The 22,861-nt window shown below is 50.7% G+C and overlaps 1 protein-coding gene across 1 annotated transcript in view; it reads right to left on the reverse strand.

Annotated features, from left to right (window-relative positions):
• Positions 1 to 10,255, reverse strand: part of GRK3 (G protein-coupled receptor kinase 3) — a 65,647-nt gene extending 55,392 nt beyond the window's left edge. Inside the window, 2 exon segments of the mRNA XM_029961106.1 lie at positions 10,109 to 10,148; positions 10,151 to 10,255. Coding sequence (XP_029816966.1) covers positions 10,109 to 10,148; positions 10,151 to 10,220 — 110 coding nt within the window. The 5' untranslated portion in view covers positions 10,221 to 10,255.
• Positions 10,256 to 22,861: the final 12,606 nt, after the last annotated feature.

Raw genomic sequence — 22,861 nt, forward strand, 5'->3', positions numbered from 1 at the left:
TACAAGAAAGAGAAATCAGAGCAAAATCACATCTCCTCGCTCCGACTGCAATTAAGTCATTCACCAATCATAAATCACTTTTTTTTTTTAAACAAATACAAAATTACTGAAGACGTGCCAATTTTTTTAATCTCTTCCGATCTCAAATGTTTAGAACTTTCTTTAAAAGTAGCGTGCAAGTATAAACGTTGACTGAGAGACCAAGAACTACGGCCAACGCTGACAATCACCTCTGATTTATTTATTCATTTATAGGCTCAGGATGAAATTTTACAGAGACTTTAAAAGTTTATTTGCACTATCCAAATCCATCGTAAAGTTGCTAAAATTGGACCAAAGATCCTGCCCCAAAGGCCTTTGAACCGAAAGCATGACAGGGTCAACAAGCACTGGCAGAATGGCCCACAGCCATTACAGCCAAAAGTAGGTTGTTTTTTTCTGTTTGTACAAGTGCATTTAAAAGGCTTAGCAATGCAAGACTGACCAAAAGGGAAAACTGGGATGAAACATTTGGCCCAAGAATCAGATCTTTCAAAGCTCTTTTAAACAACAAGTTAAAACTACAGGAATGCTCCTGTATTTTTTCTCCCCCAGAGAAAACCAGCCCTTCTGAAAGGCCACACGTCCCTCCAGAGCCCCACATCCCAACTCCATGGCAGTGATCCTCCCAAAACACAACCATGCCCTGCCCATGGCACAGCCAGGCTTCTTTCACCAGACACTTGAAACCTCAAGAGTAAAACATTCGCCCACGTTTTATCTTCTTTTAATTGAATTATGGGATTGTTCAGGTTGAAAAAGCCCTCTGAGACCATGAAGTCCAACCATTCCCCAGCACTGCAAGGGCCACCACTAACCCCTGTCCCCAGGTGCCGCATCTGCACAGCTTTTAAATCCCTCCAAGGAATGGAGACTCCACCACTGCCCTGGGCAGCTGGCATCAGGGCTGGACAACCCTTTAAAGGAAGGAATTTTCCCAATATCCAATTTAAACACCCCCTGACACAACTTGAAGCCATTTCCTCTGGGCACCAACTGGATCTAACTCCATTCACCACCGCTCACTGGACCCACCATCACTCTTTTCCATTTAAAGCTCAGTTTAACCCAGACTCCTGTTTCCCAGAGCTCATTTTTCCTGCTGAAACTGAGGCAGAAACACAACAAACAACAGCAGCCAAGTCACATCCACGGAGCCGTCACGTGGAGGCTCGTTCTGCACTCAGCCCCTTGGGACAGGGGTGTCTTTCCCCCAAGGTCTGAAGCACTGAGGATTTTACTGGAATCCCCAGAGTTTTTTAATTTTCCAGGATGCAGAAGCTGTGGGAGCTCTTTTCTCTTGTGCACCTTGAGCAGAGGTAGCAGCTCCCCGCGGGTGACACGCACCCATCCGTTCCCAGCTCCTGCTCCAACCCCATTCCCAGCTCCGTTCCCCAGAGGCCCCGGGGCTGCAGGAGGTCGTTGTGCAGCTGGTGCCCGTCTGCTGCACATGCTGGACTGAATCTCTGCGGCGTTTAATGATGGCTTTGATCTGAGCAGCTCCACCAGATCCCGAGAAATCCGCCCTTTCCCCGGTTCCTTTCTCAATAGGACATGACACATGCTGACAGGACAAATTCCTGGCACACTGCAAGGGGACTGGGGGGGTTCTGTGTGGAAGCAGTTCCTTCAAAAACTCTCAAAAATTGTTATTTATTTATGAAAGGTATATTTATATAGGTGTTTACTCAGTACTGGAATGATTTCTTTTTTTTAGATAAGCATGGGGTGAAGTTCCTTCTGTGGAAAACAGCTGTATTTTCTAAGCTAGAAACTGCTGCTTTTACATCAATTTAGTTCAATTAAATTATGTTATTTGGTTTATGCACCTGGACCTGACGGCTCCTGATAGGCTTTTTAGTAATTTTATTAATTACAAAAAAAAATAAAGCTATTATTGATAAGAAGATTAAACCAGGCCATTCCACATGATTTCACCAGAACAGAAACCAAGAGCTGCATACACTCGTGTCCTGATATTATAGTTCCAGTGTTGGTTGAAACCATTTCACATGGGAAGGTCCAGGCACTGAAAAGCCATCATAGCTATAAAAGGAGTAAGAGCTATAAAGTTTATTAATTTTATGGAAAAGCCACATCTGGCAGGTCCCAGCAGCACCTGCACTGGATCACGCAGGTGTATCAAACCTGTAAGGGAACATCACATTTTGGAAGCTTTCGCTGAAAACACACCTAGAAACATCCCTCTGTTTTTAGCACAGAACAGAGCACACTGATCTCCTCACAGATCACTCTCATTTACTTTTTTCCTTAATTAAGGTAATGACGCCCGAGGGAAGGTCTGTGTTTCAAAATACAAGCTCCAATATCACAGCATTCCCACAGGAGAAGTAATTGGAGCATCTTTCTGAGGGTTGGATCTCTCCTTCCTGTGCCCAGAGGTGCTTCAAGCACAGGATGCTCAGGAGCTCAGACAGTCAAGGGCCTCCACTGAAGCTCAGAAAATCCAACTTCAACTCCTGCACCTGCCAAACGTCCTACATGTGAACAAAGGTACATCAGGTATTTTCTAACTGGCTCCTGATCTGTAAAATACAGGTAACAACAATCAGTGCCCTTCCTCCAGACTCTCATTCCTTGTCTATTAAAGCTTTGCAACGGGATCTTCACCCTCCCATGCTCTCCTGTCTGTTATTAAGGCTTGGGACACTGCAGGTACAACAAAAAACAACTGAACTCCCACGACAGAGAACACCCAACTGGAGCTGAAAGCAGCATCCACAGCAAGCAGGAGCCCTCCCATACAGCCTCCTACACTGGCAGTCCATATCCATCCCTAAGCATGCATTCTTCTCAAGAAAGTGCTGTAGTACAAAGCAAATTTGAGATAAAAAGCAAGTACATGTTGTCAGCGGCCCCAGCATCCTATATGCACACCAAATTAATTATTTTGGGAATGCTGTTTCTTACTACCTTCACAACCACAAATCCTGCTGACAGCAAAGCTGGGAGGCTGGATTTCCAGCAAAAATTCCACTACTCTGTCATGTATGTTTACCCTGAACTAGTCCACCATAAACCCACAAATATTCAGCTTTTATTATAATGGTAGTTCAGAAAAAAACAAGTCTTTCCCCCTCCTCAAGCAGCTCCCACATGAACCCCCACATGTGCCTTGTCACCCAAGCAATGCTAAATAGTAAGATAAGCTTCAGTCTACTGATTTAAGCTTCAGATTTTGGACATGAGGAAGAATTTCTTCACAGAAGGGCTGGTCAGGCATTGGAAGGGGCTGCCCAGGGAGGTGGTGGAGTCCCCATCCCTAAAGGTGTTCAAGGAATGACCGGAGGTGGCACTGAGTGCTCTGGTCTGGTTGACAAGGTGGGGATCGGTCACAGATTGGACTCAGTGATCTTGGAGGTCTTTTCCAACCTTAGTGGTTCTGTGATTCTACACACTTCTTCATTCCTGAACACCTGAACTAACCTTTGAAACAGATACATTACTATGAATTGTACTAAACTAAATGAACAATGGATTTTTTTGACCATAGTAGTCAATAATAATACCTTGAGGAAATCAAAAAAAAAAAAAAAGAGAGGGATAGTCCAGGACAGGAGACAAGAATGATGAGCAAGTGAGTGCACTCACACCGGCTCTCTGATATCCCTCTGAACAGCACAATCATCCAAGACAAGGGGACAAAAGGCACACTCGAGTGTCTCAAAAGCACTCTCGTAGGTATTTCCAGCACTTGGAAAAGAGGCAGATGCCCTGGAGCCTCACTGCAATGAGAAGACATTCACCATCTCAAACAGCACTTGCATCTCTGGACAACAATGCTGTAGGAAGTGCAGTGACACTGAGGGCACCCCTTTGAGTGGATACTCCTGGCGAAACACCAGAGCTTCATTCAGCAGGGTACTCTGACCTTGAGAAGCACAAACCCACACTGCTGGCTTCCCTACACACCTACTCTAGGTTCACCTGCAGCACTTACCCTTCTTCTCTTAATAATTGTCTGGTCTACAACACATAACCACCCATCTTTCACTCTCACCCCACTTTACTTCCTTTATTCTTTGCTTAAATGCTCAACTCAGTGAGATGCTCAGTAAAGCTGCAAAATAACAGATTAATTTATAAACCCATTGCATTTAGAATCCTTTTTCCTTCTGTATTTTTCACAAGTTACACATCAATGGAACCATTTGGAACAGTCTGAGTGTCCTGCAATGCTGGTTTCAATGTCTTACTGCAAATTTTTCAATTCCATTTTTAGTAAGTCCTGGAAGTGGTGTAAAAATATCAAGAAACAATCGTGCTTGACACCAAAAAAACCCCCAACATTGTAAATGTCAAACAAAAACCTAAACTGTTTTGCAATTTTAGACAGCCAAGCTCTAAGTTCTACTAAAATAATTTGCAGTCTTGATTGCTACAAGCAGATGGAATGAGGTTCAATGAGATACCAACACCTCACTGAGCTAATGGCACCGTGACATAAAATTGGGCTGAATTAATCAGCAGATCCTTAATCTTCTGTATCATCTCTGGTTTAATTCTGCCTTCATGGCACCATTTCTGTGCAAAGCCCAGCAAATGTGGAAGCCTTTGCAGAATCTGGGCCTCCTTATCTTTTTCTGAAAACAGAAAAACAGTTCTTTTGATGATTTCTACCATTTGCAACCAGATAGGGAGGAAGGAGCATAACATCACAGAATCATGGAATCACAGAATGGTTTGGGTTGGAAGGGGCCTTAAAGCTCATCTTATTCCACTCCCTGCCACAGGCAAGGACACCTTCCACTAGACCAGGTTGCTCCAAGCCCCCTCCAACCTGGCGCTGGACACTTTCAGGGATTGAGTGGACACAGCTTCTCTGGGCAGCCTGTGCCAGGGCCTCACCACCCTCACAGAAAAGAATTTCTTCCCAATATCCCATCTAATGCTGCCTTCTGGCAGTGTGAAGCCATTCCCCCTTGTCCTGGCACTCCAGGCCCCTGGAAATAGTCGCTCTCCAGGTTTCTTGCAGTCCTTCAGGTACTGTAAGGCCACAGTTAGGTCACCCCAAAGCTTCTCTTCTCCAGGCTGAATAATCCCAATTCCCTCAGCCTTTTCTCACAGCAAAGCTGCCCCATTCCTCTGATCATCTTGGCGGCCTGCTCTGGACTCACTCCAACAGGTCCATATCCTTCCTGTGATGGGATCCCAGAGCTGGAAGCAGTACTCCAGATGGGATCTTACAAGGCTTCCTGAAGCCATTCCATTCCCTAAACAACCTGCATATAAAGAGGGGGGTTTGGTACAAATGCCACTGATGAGACCCTGTTGGACCCCACTGTGCTGCCCACGGACTGATGGCACAGACAGGCGCTCCGGGTAGAGACAAGGGAACACAGAGGGATAGAGGGAGACAGGCAGGAAACATCGCCTGTAAACACACAAACACTGCACCAGCACACACAGCACGGCAGATTAATCACAGCCAAACTTCATCAGCTTCATGACAAAAGAGTGTTTAATGAGGGCCTCAGGGGAGGAGTTTTGCAGACCTGATGGACACGACCAGCACGGACCAAAGCAGGCGGGAAGGACGGACAGCCACAGCATCAGGCAGACACGGGACTTTTTAATGCCATGACACTGAGCTAGAGCCATTCAGGGAGTTAAATGCCACCTGCAAAAGCCCAAAACTGAACGGTTTTCTTGCAGCGACACAAAGAAGCACCTAGAAAGATTGAGAGGGCTGACATGGGCGTAATAGCAACAAAGATGAAAATTACACAAGCAATTGTCAGGAAGATTTTCCCAGAGACAGCGCTGTAAATGAATAAACACAACAGAGGCGTTAAACAACGCCAGAGAAAACACCACGAAAGTCACCCAAACTGACAGCAGAGACAGGGGAGTGTAAGCCTGGAACTCAGAGATTTACAGAAGTTTCAAGAGGTACAAGAATTCACTGAAGGACACTTCAAAGAAAGAACTGAAATTCAGAGAAAGAGCAGAGGAAGGCCAAGAGATCAGAATTGTAAAACCAGAAGCAAAAGAGGACAGAGCAATGATGCTTAACCCCGAGCGGGAAACGTCACTTGCGTTTCAACAACATTCAGCACCATAAGAGGAAGAAAAGAAATCACAAACAGCTCAGAATAAAACTGGAAAGGAAAATCAACCTCTGCGTGTTCAACAAACCTCAATCAGAGTTTTAAACAAGTTAGTCTGAATACTGGGTAAGAAAGCAAAGGGCACATCAACTGCCCCAGCAAGAAGCAGTTGGGTGCCAGGGGTCAGCCTTCACCTCTGCAGGTGAAGTGAGGATGGGATGATACCCGAAAAAAATGTCATATTATAAGCACGATTCTCAAGAAGGAAGTAACTGCAACACGCTCCTTTTTTCCCCTAGAAGGGCAGGATTCAGAGGAACGCAGGAGACCAAGGAAAAAAGGTTGAGAGAAAAATCAAAATTAAAATTAACTTGAAACAGAGGTAATTACTGGAAGCACGTTAGAAAAAGAGATATGAGAGGAGAAACAACTACAGCCGCGGGGAGAGAAGCCTGGACAGATGGATGCTGTGTTTTGTTACCATGCCCGTGGTATTTGTACACCGAAAGCACCCGAAGCTTACGTGATGTTTATAGTAAGAAAGCTTTAATGTCAACTTTCCTGGCGAGGACAGCAGCATGTACTCGAGGCTTCTGCAAGCCCTGAACCCTCTCTCATTTGTTACCTGATTTCTTGGACCATTTTTCTCAGCTTCACATTATGCAAATCCTTTACTCAAATCAGAACAAGCTGCTGGTAAATAAAAAGAGCTGTTCTACAGTGCTCTTCTGCTCCCTTTGACCAAAATAAGGGAAATGTAACATTTACATGGAAAAGTGAAAAACCTCAGCAGTCTGATAAATAGCCTAAAAAATTCAGAGTGCAGTTAATTTACTCCTTTCCATCCAACACTTACAATTTTTGACAGCAATTGGGCAGAAAAAATTTAAGGTTTCATATTTGCTCATATTTCCACATGGACATCTTCCTTCCATTCCAGGCCTGATTTCTGCAGGATATTCTGCCTCTTGACATACTTTCTGCTCACCAATGCAAATCTCCCCAAAACAGGCTTTTAGGAAACAATGTACAACAAAAAGATACCACAGCTCTCCCAGCTCTTGGCAAGGCTCTTAGGAACGAAAGGAGGAAACGCAGAAGGGAAGGAAAAGCAGATGACAGAGGATGGAAAAAGGGTTGTTTTGTTTTGGTGTTTAAAAAAAATAAAAACACACTAAGCCTCTTCCTTAAGCACTCAGGGCCCATTAGTGTTTTCTGTCCTTCTTTCCCAAACTGATATTTAACGATTTCGGGACAAAACCAGTCTGAGGATAATTCACGTAAACTCAGCAATAATCAGCCCCACGGCCAATAAACTCTTCACCCTCGTAGTTTATTTGCTGCTAAGTCTTGGCCTGCAGCCTTGGAATTTATTCTGCCGGCACTATAGCTATTTCCTTGTAAACAGGAAGCCCCCTCAAATTTGCATTACAGTAAACTCATTTGCTTCATTTAGCCTCAGCCTTATCTGGGAAAGATAAAAGGGTGCCGACAGGTGTATGGGCTCCAGCAAGGAGCCAAGACTGAAAACAGGGGTGAAACCTTTAATATTTTCTGAGGCGACAACGTCAGCGGCACAGGACCCGTCCCTGGGCTGTGGTTGCCTGCAGGAGATAAACCAACACATTCCTGCGAGCAGAGAGCTGCAATAAGGCAGGGACATTTATTTTCAAGCGTGGATGTGATATTCCAGTGACCTTCCTGCTGTCTATCCCAGTGACAGCCAGGACCAAGGCGAGGATGGCTGCGCAGCCAGACGTGACAGAGACGAGCTTATGCTCCTCCGAGGAGCTGCTCACACACACAGAAATAATGAGTATCTGGAAAAACTGTTTGATTTCAAACTCATGCAAGAGAGGACTCGTGTGTGTTGTATTTTTTTTGCTGTTACTATATCAACCTGCCTTTAACCAGCCGATTTATGTCATTTTAAATGAATCACTTCACCAGCAACACAGAATATTTCAGTAAACCCAACACACCATGTCTGCTCTAATGAGAGGGATCAAAAAAAACCAGCCAGAAAGCAGCACGAAGGTATCTGACACCAGAATAACGGTCACAATTTCCTACTGTATGAGGAAATCCCTGGTTTCAGTTAGTAGCTCAGAAGTTCAGTCATTTTGAGCATCATACAGCCGTTTGTGGTCCCGGGCTGAGGCAAGTCTCTGTTCTCGGTTATGTCTCCTCCCACTCCGGTGCTGAGTGACTGAAATGTCCCCATCCCACAGCACCATGGACTCACGGATGGCTTCTCACCTTCTGCAGAGCACCACAGCCCAGGGGGATGGAAAACCATCCTTTTCCTTCACTATCTCATGCAAACAGGTTCTTCCACAGGCAGCTCTAGGAGCGAGGCATTTCACCTTCACCTTTCCTCCTGCTCCACAAAATTTCCTCTGGCACATGGCTGCATTTCCCACCCTGCCGAGCCAAATGCAGGTGAACCATCTCTCCAAGCTCAGGAAAACAACCACTGAGACAAGGCAAAAACTGGAGCAGGAGAGTAGAGCACAGCAGGTTCCTCGGGCCTCGTGCTGTGCTACAAGGCTTCCCCGTGCTGGGCACGACGGATGTCAGTCCAAGCAACAGCTTTCCAGCCTCCCCACAAGCGCCAATGGTGTCCTTATTTCTCATGGCACTGGAAGGACTATTCCTCCCCTGCACACCCTCCACATCCCACCCTTCACCTGCCCAGAGGGGTCATGTCCCTGCTGGGAGCAGGGAACAGCACTGCTGCACATCACTGACGGCAGAACTGACATCACCAAAGCACTGATAAATGTGAAGCCACCAGCACCCCCAGCAAAGCTGTACCTCAGCCTAACAGGGTAGGCAAAAATTTATGGATGTTGTATTATTTTTGAAAGTGTAAACACATACCAGGAAGAAAAATGGGCACCTTCGTCTGTCCAGTAACACCATCCTCAACCAGACCTTAAACTCAACAGCAAAACTTCTTTACCTGACATCTCAGTGCCCCTGCAAGGGGGATGAACGTGGGCTAGGCACCCTTCACCTTCGCCTGATCCACAGCCTCCCTGTCCTACCCAGCATTCCAGCAGAAAGGCAGGAAAATGAGTGTAGAAGTGGGAAGAGGGCTTCAGCGATGCCTGGCTCACGGCAGACAGCTCGGCTAGGCCACCAGCAGGCTTCCAAACTGCCTACACATTCTGCAGTAAAATTCGGTTTAGATTCTTCCTGTTGCAGTATTTCGTTTGCTGGCTAAATCCTCATTTTTAATATACATATACACATCCAGAGCCATGAAAGAGAGGGAAAGCTCAGTTTTAATTTCAACGATAAACAAGCGACGCTCAGGTGATTTTATAACACAAGCATAACCGGGGGGAAAAAAGCTGTTTTTTCAGACGAAAAGCTGCTTTTAGCACCAAGCGCTAAGCAAACAACCTCAGCTGTGCCAAGGCACCCGTCTGCTCCCGCGGTGAGATCGGGGAAGGTCGGGGCGAGGGAGTCCAGACCTGCCCCAGCACCTCTGCTCCGTGAGCTGCCTGCTAAGGGAGACCTCGGCTCCGTCCTCCTCCCGCAGCCCCTGTCAAACCTCAGGAAGCATCACCAAAAAAAATCGCTCTGCAGAGCAACGCGGCCAGAGCGGCTCGGTTTGGTGCTACCGGTTGATTTAGACAGAATTTCTCACCCGCTGGACGGAGCACCGGGTTCGGGATCCACAAAGCCCCGAGCTCGGGGGATTCATCCCCGGAGAGCGGGGTATGCCCCGCTAAGCCGCCCGAGGGACGCCCGCAGAAGTTGTGCCAAATAAACACACACATCCAGCACATCCAAAACACCCAGCACATCCAGCACATCACACACGGAGCACCATCCAGCCCGGCCCGCGCCGCCCCCGGCCGGATCCGTGCTCGGAGGCCGCGGTGGGCCCGGGCACGGCCGGAACCGTTATGTGCGGCCGGGGAGGGGGCCGGGGGCCGGGCCGGGGGCGGCGCCGCGCAGCGGGGCCGCGGCGGGGCGGGCGGTACCTGGGCTCGGGCAGGGTGATCTTCTTGCTGGCCCTGGCGCCGGGGTGCTCTTGCTCTTCTCCATCGCCATCAGGTAGCTGACATCGGCCAGCACCGCCTCCAGGTCCGCCATGTTCCCGCTCCGCCGCCGGGCTGCAGATGGAGGCTCCGCGGGCAGCGCCCCGGCGGGTTTGGCGGCGGCGGCGGCGGCGGCTCGCCGGTGCGGCCGAGCGGCTCCCGTGCGCGTGTGCGGAGCGCGGGGGCCGCTCCGCCTCCCGCCTCTGCCCCGGGGCGGGCGCAGGAGGACGGACGGACGGAGGAGGGAGGAGAGAGGAGGGAAGGAGGGAACCCCGCCGCGCGCCCCTCAGCGCCCGCCCCGCCCGCCGGCCCATGGCGGCGCGGTCCGCCCCCCGCGCTCGCAGCCGCCGCCCCCGCGCGGCGGCTCGGGCGCGCTCGGCGGCCATGGGCTGGGCCGGGCTGCCCGCCGGGGGAAATCGCCAGGAGCGGGCGGGGGGGGCCGAGCGGGGGCAGCGCCGCGAGGATCCCGGGGACGGGGCGGCCGCGGCCCGGGGTGACCCCGCTCCGAGAGGAGACGGTCCCGGCCCCCGAGGGCAGCGCGAGGGTCCCGGGGTTCGGGGTCTCGGACACGGTGGGGTATTCCATCCTGTGAGGGTGGGGAGGCCCTGGCACGGGTTGCCCAGAGCAGCTGTGGCTGCCCCATCCCAGAAAGTGTCCAGGGCCAGGTTGGACAGGGCTTGGAGCAACCTGGGCTAGTGGAAGGTGTCTCTGCATATGGCAGGGGGGTTGACTAAATGATCTTGAAGGCCCCCTTCCAACCCAAAGCACTCTGTGATTCTTTGGTTCTGCAGAAGGGGAACACCAGAGCCGACACCGGGCACATGGGGTGAGGAGTGCGATGGCTGCCTGCAAACATCAGCACCCAGTCAAACGCGTCTCTTTAGAATTAATTTCCTCATAGTTTATTAAAACATATTCGTAATAAAAACAGGATACAAACAAATTCATCTCTGTGACGCCCCATTGAACCAGTTGCAGGCAAATAATCATGCAAAGCAAGGCACCCAGGTGTCCTCTGCTCCAGCAGAGCTCCCAGCTCGTATTCCTCCTTAATGTAGTAGTAGCTCCACTGCAGCCAAGCAGATATGCAGATTTCAACTGCCTTCTTTTCTGAATTTCGTCAAATATGTCATAAATAATTGGCTCAATGAAAGGCTAAGTCAATGACAAGTCTGAAGTTTGAAACTCAGCATGTTTTGAGCTCTTTTCAAGTGCCGCCACTCCTCCTGCCTACATCTTTATGAAAGTTAATGATCTGATTAAAGCAAGGTAGAGTATACAGCTGGGAGGATTTCATCATGTGGCTCATTATGAACCGTCTGAGAACCTGTTTTTTGTTAAAAATGTTAATTTAGGCCAACATTTTTCACCTGAACAGATCCACTGGGGAAGGTTTCTTCTCCTCCAGGGGCCACAGAGCAGAGCTGAGGCTCAGGGTGTCCAAATGAGTGGAAGGAAATGAGGAAGGACCTGGAGCGTGTCCCTCCTGGTTGCTCAGGGTGAAGTCTCCCACCAGCCCTGTTTAAAGGTTTCACTGAGCCGAGCTGAGATGGAAAGGGGTATTTTTATCTCTTGAAATCCTCTGGGCTGGCTGTGGGCCGTGACACCGTTCCTGTGACTCCTCAGGCTCAGCTCAGACTCAGAGCTCCCACTGCAAAGTTTATTCCAGTGCCTCTGCATGGACTCTTCACTTGCAGGCATGTGGTGGGAGAGATATTCCCCCTAGACATGATGATTTCAGGTCCTTTCCAGGTCCCTTCCATGGTGCCTCTCCCCGAGCCTGGCAGAGCACTCCTGCTCAACCCTCCACTCCTGAGAGGTCCCATGGTGGCTGTGAAGCCATCCAGGCTCCTACAGCTGCACACCCTCATTAACACCTGCAGAATTACTGTCTAATTAAATAAGTACATCAGAATACATGTAAATACATAAGTACACATGATGGCCTCTGCTCTAACGTAATCCACCAAGGCAAAACCCACGGTCTGTGCCTCATCCGTGGGATCATTTTAGAGCTTTAAAATGTTTGTGTTGATGAGAAAGGCTGGCATTGTCTAGTGACAGGTCCAAAAGTGTTTGGCTCTGCTGTTCTAAGGAATATTCTGTTTAGCCATGAGTAACTATTTGCCACCCTCACCACATCCTTAGCCTGATTACATGAGCAGACACGTGCCTTTTGCCAGCTCTTCCGAGGGGACTCCCAGGGTTTGGCTCCTGCAACCCCTCTGCCCATCACTCACTGATATTTCCACGGAAAGAGCTGGGTTTCATTTCCTGAAACGTGACCCTGCAGAAGCAACAGCTCCACAAGGAGGATCTCAGTGCTCACCTGACGGTGTTGCCAAACACCCCAAGCACAGGCAAACAAACCGTCTCTGCCCAGAGGAGGAGGGCCCAGGTTTGCTGAGATATTTAAATGGCTTTACTGTGCTGGTGACAGCAATAGAAGTTACCAAAATGCCACTTGGGATTCCCAATGCTCTCCTATTTATTCCTGTGCTACATTTTCACCTTTTTGTCTGGATATTATTGTTGTGTACACATCAAAGACATTCCTGCTGACAGTTTCTAGGAAGTCAGGAAGACAGCCAACCAAGTTAAGGAACTTGTTTTCTTTTTTCTGCTTCTGGGTTTCCATCAGTGCTGATGTGGCAGCAGCAGCTGACACCAGAGTGGAGGTGGGTGATAAGAAAAGGTGTTCTCTGCACCATTTATTTCCCAAGTGTGATTGCAGTGCAGTTGGAGGTAGTGGAATATCCCCGCAGCCACCCGGGCACTGGCTGGGGAGGCAGCACAGCTCTGGCTATTCATGCTCACCTCTAGCATGTAAACACCTCTAATGTGTAAACACCTCTAGTGTGTAAAATACATATTTTTTTAGTGATATATTCCAGTATTTTCAAGGTCACTGGGATGAGCATTTTTTAATTACAGAGTGGAATCAAGTGGAAGCCAAAACAAGTAGAACAGGCAGTGCCAGCCTCCTCCTTTGCAGGGAAGTTCAACTCCCCAAGTGCAAGACTGCAGTTTTCTTTACCCTGTGTTGTATCCCAGGCCGTGTTTGTGCTGTTCTTTTGTGTTGGTTTATGCCGTGTGTGTTGGTTTTGGTGTTTGCATGTGTTTATAAACAGTGCTTTATGCCTGCCTTGGGATTCCCCCAGGTAAAGGAAACCCAGAGTTAATCGATGCCAGGGTTAGCAGAGGTCAGAATACGGTACACTCTGAATGCATTTAAGTATCTCCTGACATTTCTGTGGATGGTGATTGATACTGCTCAATCAGTTTAAGCCTGTCTTGAGGCCTGGCTGGGCTGGAGTGCCGGGGTTCATGTGCAACCACTTCAGAGCCAAGAAACCAACCTCCCCTCGCTGCTCCTTCCTTCCAAGGAGCAAGTTCCTCCTATCATCTGTATAAGATTTAAATGTTTAATTATGCCCTGCTCTGCTTCACAGGATGACAGATGATGTTACAGACAGTAATGAGGTTATCATACGTTTATTAGTGCGTCCTGCATTAACACCATCCCATCCAGATAATGGTGCAACGTGTTACACCAGGACAGAGGCACATCCGTCCTGCTGCCCTTCTTGTAGCCAATCCCATATCAAATAAGATCCCTGCTCTACACATGGCTAATGCCAATAACATACCTCGAGGGGAACGTACACATAGATTATTAAATCCTACTTTTTAATACTATTTTTACTAATATTTATCATGTGTTACCCAAAATGCTCATAGGTTGAGATTAAGAGCATTAAGGAGTGTTTATCTCAGTTCCCTCCATGGGATACTGCTGTCTACAGAGAGAGCAAGTTCCTTGCTCTTCCCTGGCAGCACCAGGGGAAGACAGTTTATCAGTGATGGATCCCAATTGGACCAGACTCTGTGGGTTGTTTATAGCCAAGCAGAAAGGTTATGTTTTGATGTTTCCTCCACTTCTGGCAGTATTGTCTGGGGTGCCTGAATGAAGGGAAGAGGGCAGAACCCCTTTCACCACACTCCCCAGTGTTCCAAATCAGCTCCTGAGTGCAGGGTTACCTGGAGGGGAAGCAGCTCCTGCTTAACGAGGTTGTGTGAGGATTCGTTAGGCAGCAACAGTGAAGTGCCCAGAGGCACTTCTCAGCAGGAGAGGAGTAAATACAAACTATTCCTGGGAAAAGTGGGGCAATGCCATCCCTCCTCAGGCCCCCACGCTCCCCCCATCCCTCCCTGCAGCAAAGTCAGCCTCACCCCCACTGCGCTCAGCCGAGTGGACACGGCGGAGAGGGACGGTGTTAGCCCCACATCCCAAGGAAACAGCTTCATTCTACCCCCTTTGCCTGTCAAATTCTCTGCTTTGCCATGCCCCAGGGGGGCTTTGGCCCCTCTCCTCCCACAGTCCATGCCAATCCCACAGGCATTCCTCTGCAGCATCCGCACCCAGGCTGGGGTTGCATCCCATCTCCCTAATGCTGCACTAATAAGCAGTGAGAGGCAATGTGGAAAACAAATAGAGTAATTAATGGCCATTTCTGCTGCTGCTTTTAGTCACTGTCTATTCCAGAAGGAGCAGTTTTACAGAAGAAGCCTCTTCCCTCGCAGTGCCCTCGCATTAGGCGCCCTAACTCTCCAGAGGAGGGGAGTTCTGCAGCTTTAGCCTCCTGGAGAAACATGGTGGGTCCTCTGCATCTCCACAGATTCCTCCAGCTTTCTCCTGAATACTCTTAACAAAGGTACTTCAGCCACCTCAGAAAGGTAAAGCCTCGGTGTAGCTTATCATCATCACGTTCCTTTTTGCAAATAGCTGACATGATGAGGAGGTTGGGTTTTAATTAGGAAACAAGTGGTAATTCAATTCTCAAAAATATTATTCACCATCAAACATTCATACTGGCATAGTCAGACTAGCAGTAATAATGTCCTCTGGGGGCAGAGATAAGAGCAGAGTTGAAAGTCATGTAACGTCTATAAAGCCTTGCATGAGAAAACACAGGCACGAGAGGTCTTGGGCCCCCACTTGCAATTGCATCACACTATTGTAATAAAAATATCTTTCTGACATTCTCCTCTGCACGTTTTCTTACCCTGACATGCCACATAGCCATGTCCTGGTGCTGCCTCCCTCCTCAGTCCATGCCTTGCCAGCTGCAGCCTGGAAGTCTCAGCTGTGACCCCTTCCAAGCACACACAGGGATGTTACTAAAACTGAATGTGGTGATGAAACACTTCCCCCTCCCACCATGCACACAGCTAAATAAAGAAGCATCACCCTCTCACCTGGCTAGTGCAAGCTTCAAAAGCACAGGAGCAGCATGTGGATGAGCCAGGTCACAGAGCCAGCAATGCCAAAACCATCTCAGCCAGGGTGACCCATGGAGGCATAGGGACAACACTGGAGGTATGAAACACCCTCCAGAAGGAGGGCAGAGCCAGGGACCTGCATTAATACCCAGCCCTGGTTCTGCTCCTTAAGCAGCATCACCTGGTGCATCCCCACTGAACGCACCTGGGCTGCTCTGCAGGAATTGTCATGGGGCAGGAGGGTCCAAGGAGAAGTTTGAGCCATTTTCACACCTAAATCTCCACCTGTGGTTGTCCTCAGAGCTCTGTCATGATATGGACATGGCATCAGACCTTGGTGGAGGGGCTTGTTACAGCCCTGTCCACAGGGTTAGAGGTGCCTGATGAGAGCCAGGTACAGTGGGCAGTGACCCTTCACAGACCACCCTCCTGGGTCACAGGGCCCCTTCCTTGCATCCCCCAGCTCAGGACTGACACATCTTCAAGAACTCCACAAACAAAAACAACAGAGTGTGTTGTTACAGATTAAAACAAATAAACCTGAAAAGAACTGGAACAGCAAATGTCTCAAATCCCTAAAAAAAAAATCAAAGTGTTCCTGTTCATCACTGTGGAGATGTCAGTGGGCACTGAAGGAGCATTTTCCCTGCACAGGTTGATCAGACAAACAGATATCAAGAGGGACCCATTGAGCATTTGCTGTTCCACAGGCTGGCTTGAATGTAACTCAATAAAGGGGGAAAAATCAATAATTGCCTAATTTAGCTATAAATTTTGATGGACAGAAGCAGAAAAACCAACAACTGTGCAGATACTGAAATGGCAGAAGGCAATTCAGATTCTGTCACAGTGTCCATGGAAGGTAAATCGTGCAGTGCTGAAAACGAGAGCCCTGCTCTCCCGGGATTTTCACTGCCCATCACAGAAGTGGATCAGGACATGGTCAGCTCTGGGATAGTGCAGGGCTCGCTCTGGCAGGGGAGGTGCCAAACCCACCGTGGTGGGAGCGGGTCAGAAGCTGGAGGGTGTGGGACTGAAATTCCCCTGGAGCACCAGCGAGGCTGCCTGCGGGAAACCTTCAAAATCTGCTCCTTGGAAACAAGTCTGTTATGTGGTAAATGCTTTCTAGTTATTTCTCTTCCCTGGCTTTTTGTGCTCAGTCTGTTTACACGCAAATTGGCATTTGCTGCCCTGGCTGATCATTCACCCGGATCCAATCTCACCCGTCTGGTCTCTGTGCTGGCTCTGGGCACCTGATGTCACCACAGACGAGGGCAGTGTCACTGGAAGGGGCACCACAGACTGCTCCTCCACCTCAGGCACCCGGTTCCAGGGCACCCAGGTGCTGCGGGTGCAGCCCTCACCCAGGGAAACCCCACCAGAAACATGGGAATGTGCTGCCAGCTTGAGATGAAAATGGCGTGGAGTTTATTTGGACTTCTGTCACATCAAAAGGGCCCTTGTTTGAATTCTTCTGCCTTTAGCCTGGAGAAGAAGAAGGGGAAAGATTGGCTCCTATTAATAGCCTCGCATCCCACAAGATCCGAGCCTCACAAGAAGCCATGAAAGACTGCGGCATCTGATTCCCTGAATAAATAAGGTAATTTAGGAAGAAGTGTGTGCTCAGCAGCCTTCATTACTGCCTGCTCGAGTTCGGTGGGAGATGACAGTGACAACTCATTTTGCTGTCCCAAGGTCCCAGAGGAGCTGTGCTGCACCCGAGAGCCACCAGCACAGGCAAGGGTACTGCCTCTCCCCCAGAATTCCTGATGCTGCAGCTAACACCCCCAGGACTGTCACAGAGGGAGTGGAAGGAGCACCCCAGAAAGGTGATGGGCCAGCAAAGCTGGGACACAGCTCCTGCAGAGATTCCAAGGGACGGGAGCTGGTGACAGGGCAAGGTGATTCTCAGGAAAGCATCTGCATCAGGAAGGAGCCAGCAGGGAGCAGGAGTGTGGTGGGGCTCCAGTCCTGCATCCCCAGGGACTGAGGGGGCAAAGCCACCAGGGACCCCCCTCCCACAGGGAAGGGCCAGGGCCTGGCCATGGCAGGGATAGCTGCTGCCCATCTGCAGGCCCCTGGCATCCTCCCACACCAGGAGTTTTCTCTCGGGGACTGTGGGATGTGCAGAGGGGTGTCCCACTGTGCCAACTGTGGGTAGAGCCCGTGGGGACACCGGCCACAGGCACCAGCCTGGCATTATCCAGGGTGTAGGGAGGGGTCTGACCCCAGACCGCAACGCACGTCCTGGCGACACTCAGATTTATGCCAGCTTTCCCTTAAGCAGATTTTCAGGCTCTAAGTGTCAAGTTTAATCCCAACACCAAAGGGTCATGTGGCAGCCGGTGCCTCTAGCTGCATCATCACCCCACACGCAGATGCTGGGACTGAGCTGCCCTTTGCATGTCGGGCTTGAGGTCACCAGGGCCACCAGTTGTGCCATCCCTAGGGTTCTGGTTCTGCCCTTGTGCCAGCACCCAAATCCATGGCTGTCTGGTCTGGAGTGAGGCTGTGGGAAAGGTCATGGGGGAAAGGAGCCTGTGGTCCCTGTGGAGCAGAGCTGTGCTCCTGCTGCACATGCCAACAGCAAAACAGAAGGATCTGCAGGATCATAACCCATCCTATCTGCAGTCCCATATGCCAAACAATTAATCTTCTCTCTCAGCGCCCTTGTAAAGCACACCAGTAAATTACCTTCATTTCACAGCTGAGGGAACGTGGTTCCAGTGAGGCCACTGCCCAAGGCGCGTGGGAGTGGCCACGGGGCTGTCCATGGGTGGGTCAGTGGGCGCATCCACCCGGTGGCTGCAGGTCCCGCAGGACAGCCTGCATGGGGGAACAGGGACAATGCACAGAGAGATTTACCCATCAAAAAGCACAGTGAATAAACCCTCAGTGACCTCAAAAGCATCTTTCTGCTAAAATGCATTCCCATGGATTTAGCATCTGCAGCTCAGCTTGACCCTGGGGGCTTGGAAGAGGCACCTCCAGTGGAAGGGAGTAGCAGATCCCCTAGAAGCAACATGCATTCCATAAGGGAATCAGAGCAAATTCAGGCACCAAAATGCCGTTACTGTGGGAAGGGAATGGCAGCGTGTGGATCTGCAGCAGCCACCATCCCCGCAGGAGCAGAGCCATTGTCCTTCGGAGCCCAGGTCGGTGCCCAGAGGGATGGTAACGGTTAAAGTGCCCCATTTCTCATTCCACACGGCCTCTACCTTTGGAGCTCATCTGGGCAGATAATGGACTTTGCTTTCTGACTTAATCTGCTGTAAATCTCTCCCATAATTGCTTATCATCCGGAAACCTGGAGAGAGCCAGGACAGACATTCCCTCTGTGCCATACAGCTGTCCTCTCCCTCCCTGTCCTCATCCTGCTGCCGGCCTGTGCCCAGAGCACTCAGAAAACCTAGAGTGTCCAGCAAACCCAGACTCCCCAGAGCACCCAGTACATCCAGCACATCCAGCACACCAGAACACCCAATGCACACGGAACATCAGAGCACCCAGTATGCCCAGTACACCCAGTGAACCCCTGCACCCACTCGCCTCCCCGTGAGACACATCCAAAATCTGCAGCGGCATGAACGGCAGTGAGGAAGCTCTCGATGGGAACTGAGGTGGCAGCTGTCCCGTTCAGCCCCCAAAATGAAAGGGCTCTGTCCCTCTCACAGTACACCAGCTTCTTCCATCCTTGAGAGAGCCGAGGGCTCTGTTGGGAAGGCAACGCACACAGATACGGGTGTAGGTCAGGGGCTCACAGCACCCAAACCCCTCACAGCACAGAGGCTGCCTGGGCTCTGACCGGGGGCACAAGCCCACCTCAGGAATTCGGTGTTGGTGGGGGCTGCAGAGTCTTTGAGTTCAAAGCGCCTCTTACGGCAGCTGTGAGCGGCATTTTGTGCTCGGGCTGGCGAAGGAGCAATCCCGTCCTGCAGGGGAAGACGTCACACACGGAGAAGGTTGCTAAGCGAGCAGGTCCCTCCTCATGATGCACGACTTCATTACGCGGCTCCCTAAATGGATGTTACACACCAATGACATTTGCCTTAGAGCATATGAAGTCCCAAAATAGCGGGCGGCTCTCCGCGTTGTTGGTTTGGTTTCCTGAAGAATGTTCCTATTGTCTGCAGGGCTGCGGTGCCCCATGGCTGGTAGAACTCTTGGGTGGGGTGGCAGGAGAGATGGGAACCCCCAAACCAGCCGAGCTGTGCCCGGGATGCGAGCGATGGGGGAGCCTGGGGTGGCCCCATGCACAGGAGGGGGCGGGTGGGCTGCACACTGCAAGCAGGGGCCGTGGGGTATGATGCAGGTCTCTCTCTTGCTCTGATCATTTTTCTCTCCCTACCTTGAGCATCTTTCTTGATGCTTTGCTCAGGGTTTTTGTGCAGGCCACGTGTTATGAGCAGAGGACACGGCCTGAGGGGAAGAATCTTGTGCTGCTGCTCGAAGGGATGCTCCAGACACAGCCCCGCTCCTGCAGCCACCCCCCACCACTGGACCCCAAAGCTCTGCCAAAGGGACCAAATCCAGCTCATTACACACCTTCCAACCCGTACAGAGGTGACAGGCACCAGGAACCCAGGTAAGGCCACTTTTCCTGTCCTGCAGCCACAGCCACAGTGGCAGCAGTGAGGACCAGAGGGACCAGCTGCTCACGTAGCCATTTCATCTAAAATTGCTTAAACTCAGCTCAGGCTGTCTTTTTAGTTGAACTGAACAATGCAGAGAGAAGGTCTGGCACCAGTACATAAGGTACAAGTAAAAAAGAAACATGTCCATGTTGAAGAGACAAATTTGCTTTTCCTTTTTCCCCTGATTTCCTAAGAACATCCATGGCCGCTGATCTGCGCAGCACTGCCCTAATCCGGTGATATATTTTAATCCCATTACGTTGCCATGCTCTCGCTCACAGCCTGCCTGGACCAGGAGGAACAGATGTTTCCTAATTGGCACTTGTGCTGCCCAGGGGTTTCCAGCAGGGACAATATTCCTTTGACACTGACGGCGAGTCCCTGCTGCTGGCTTTACAGCCTCAAAGGATTTCACGGCTGCTCCTGTTCCACTGCCCCACCTCGAGCTGCTGTTCTCCATCCCGTGGCACCGGCGGTGACCCCGGCCGGGTGCGTGGGCTCGGTGGAGGGGTCACGCCGGCACCGCTGGCCATTGCTGAGGGTTAATTGCCGGCTGCGGCGGGACAAGGAAGCAATCAGGGCTGCCCTGGCCGCTCGCCCGGAGGGAAAGGCAGCATTTGCTTTTTTCCGTGTATTTGGGGAAAGGTGTCGGATGCGAAGCCCCGTCCCACAGCACCCGGGCGGCTGCAGCCGCTGTGCCGGGGGCCGAGGGCTGCCCAGCTCCTCACCCTCACCGCGGCCGACTCGTTGTTCCCAGCGCATCCCTTTGGCTTTTCATCTTACTGGAGTGTTTTGGTTTTGTCCTGTTCCACCATCGAGGGCCAGTGGTGATGTGTGGGGCCGCAGCGTCGCTGTCCTGGCCGCCTGTAATCCCCTGATCCACGTTAATCCCATTATGTCTCCACGCGGCTGTTTCCAATTCTGGCCTTTGAAGAAGTGATGTTTCTTAATTAGCTTTTCAACTGGACGGGATTTCTTTTACTGTCTGAAAGGAGCTGTAGAGCTTTCATTCCTTCTTTTTTCTCCCTCGTTGCACTGATGTTAGGAACAAAAACAAAGCCAGAAAGCAAATGGGAGCCTGGCATTCCGGAAGAGAGCATCCATCAGCCCCGGTCGCAGAGCCCAGGGACCACGAGGGGATCATTTGTCTTACCAGTTGCTGGACAGGGTTGGTGCTGCCTCTGCCCATAACCCAGAGCTCTCCCTCGCTGCCCTGCACGGCCCCTATGAGGCGGGCAAAGCCGCACTCTGGGCTGGTACTGGCCCAGCGATGCCAGAGGGTCCTGTGCCAGCGCCCAGCAGCCACCAGTCCCGGCTGATTCCCTTTTCTCTGCTAATCCTGGGGTTTGGCTGCAGCATTCACAGCCTGAAATGGAAAAATTTCTTGACCCCCCCACTCCCCATTCACATCTGAGTATTAAAACTGGTGGCTATAAGCAGAGGTTCTGCTCATGGCACGGTACCAGTTCCTGGTGCCCCACCAGCCCCTCCATCCTCCCCCAGCCACCGGCAGAGACCCACTGCCCAGCAGGTCCTCCCTGCCCACCAGAGCCCCTCGCTTGCAGCGCCTGCTTTTTCTCCCCAGATGTTTTCTCTAATCAGAAAAGAGGGAAACGAGGTGCAGCAGCAATGAGGAGCTCAGCATCCTGCTCGGCCCTGCTCCTGCCTATTCCCGGGGGCAGCCGGAGCTCGGCGTCCCCCGCTGAAGCTCCTCTCTCCCCGGATATTTCACTCCTGCCTCAGCTCTTGCATTAATCAGAGCAGAGATTAGTTTTCAACATGCCAAAGCTGAGCATCGATAAATCACAATTCTGCCCTGAAAACCACAAGGCTTTAATAATACATGCTGGGTTCCTGCTTGGTTTTCCTTCCTTCCTTAAGCCTTTAGTGTTTGTGGCTGTGTCTGTGCATGAAGGCACAAACAGGAGGCTGGAGGCTCAGTTTAATGTAAAGAAGAAAAAAATTGAAGCTAAGAATCTCATGTAATCACGTGGCTCCAGAAGCTGGAGGATTAAACATAACAATAATTTTCACATAAAAATCCATGAAACCCGCAGTAAAGCCCTCACAGCTGGCAGGGCACATACAGTACACAAAGTAACCAGGCTGCAGGTGAGATCGAGTTACTCCCACTGTGTCTAAGAATAAGCATTTCATATTTTTTACAACTGTTGATTTTTAGCCCATGATTCCCCAACCTGGGGTGTCTCTAGGCGGGATTTCCTGGGCTGCTGCCGGCAAAAGCAAAGCAAAGCCAGTGGAAGCCCACTGGCACATCATCTCTTTGTTGCCTTTGCCTCCTCCTTGCCAGCCAGCCCACCCCGCCTCAGCCACGGTCCCCACTGAGGACAGACAACGGGTGATGCTGAAGTTGGATAAGAAAACAGGAAGGAAAAGGCACCTCAATCTCGGATGTGATTTAGCCAGGGTTGGCATTATTTTTACCCTCACATTAATTACTCCATGGCAAATCTCTGCTCTTCCCCTGCAGGCAGGCCCTCGCTCTGCTGGGGATTCACCTGCCGTGGGTCCCGGGGGTCCCACTGCCCGACCCAGCCACCGTGGGTATCGGAGGAACCGGCCATCCGGGAGGCTGGAACCAGCACGGCCAGTGGCGATGAGGTCTGAGCCTCCCCATCCTGTTTGCTGGGTGAAAAAATCCTTTCACTAGCCTGGAGAACAGCTTTAGCTCTGCCGACTACTGGCACGGCGGCAAAACCACCCACCCGCCACAGCGCCGTGAGACCGCCGAAATATCACAGCCCCGGCGCCGGCAGCG

This window comes from Manacus vitellinus, unplaced genomic scaffold (assembly GCF_001715985.3).
Source record: "Manacus vitellinus isolate BGI_N305 unplaced genomic scaffold, ASM171598v3 scaffold_31_pilon, whole genome shotgun sequence".
NCBI classification, from domain to species: Eukaryota; Metazoa; Chordata; class Aves; order Passeriformes; family Pipridae; genus Manacus; species Manacus vitellinus.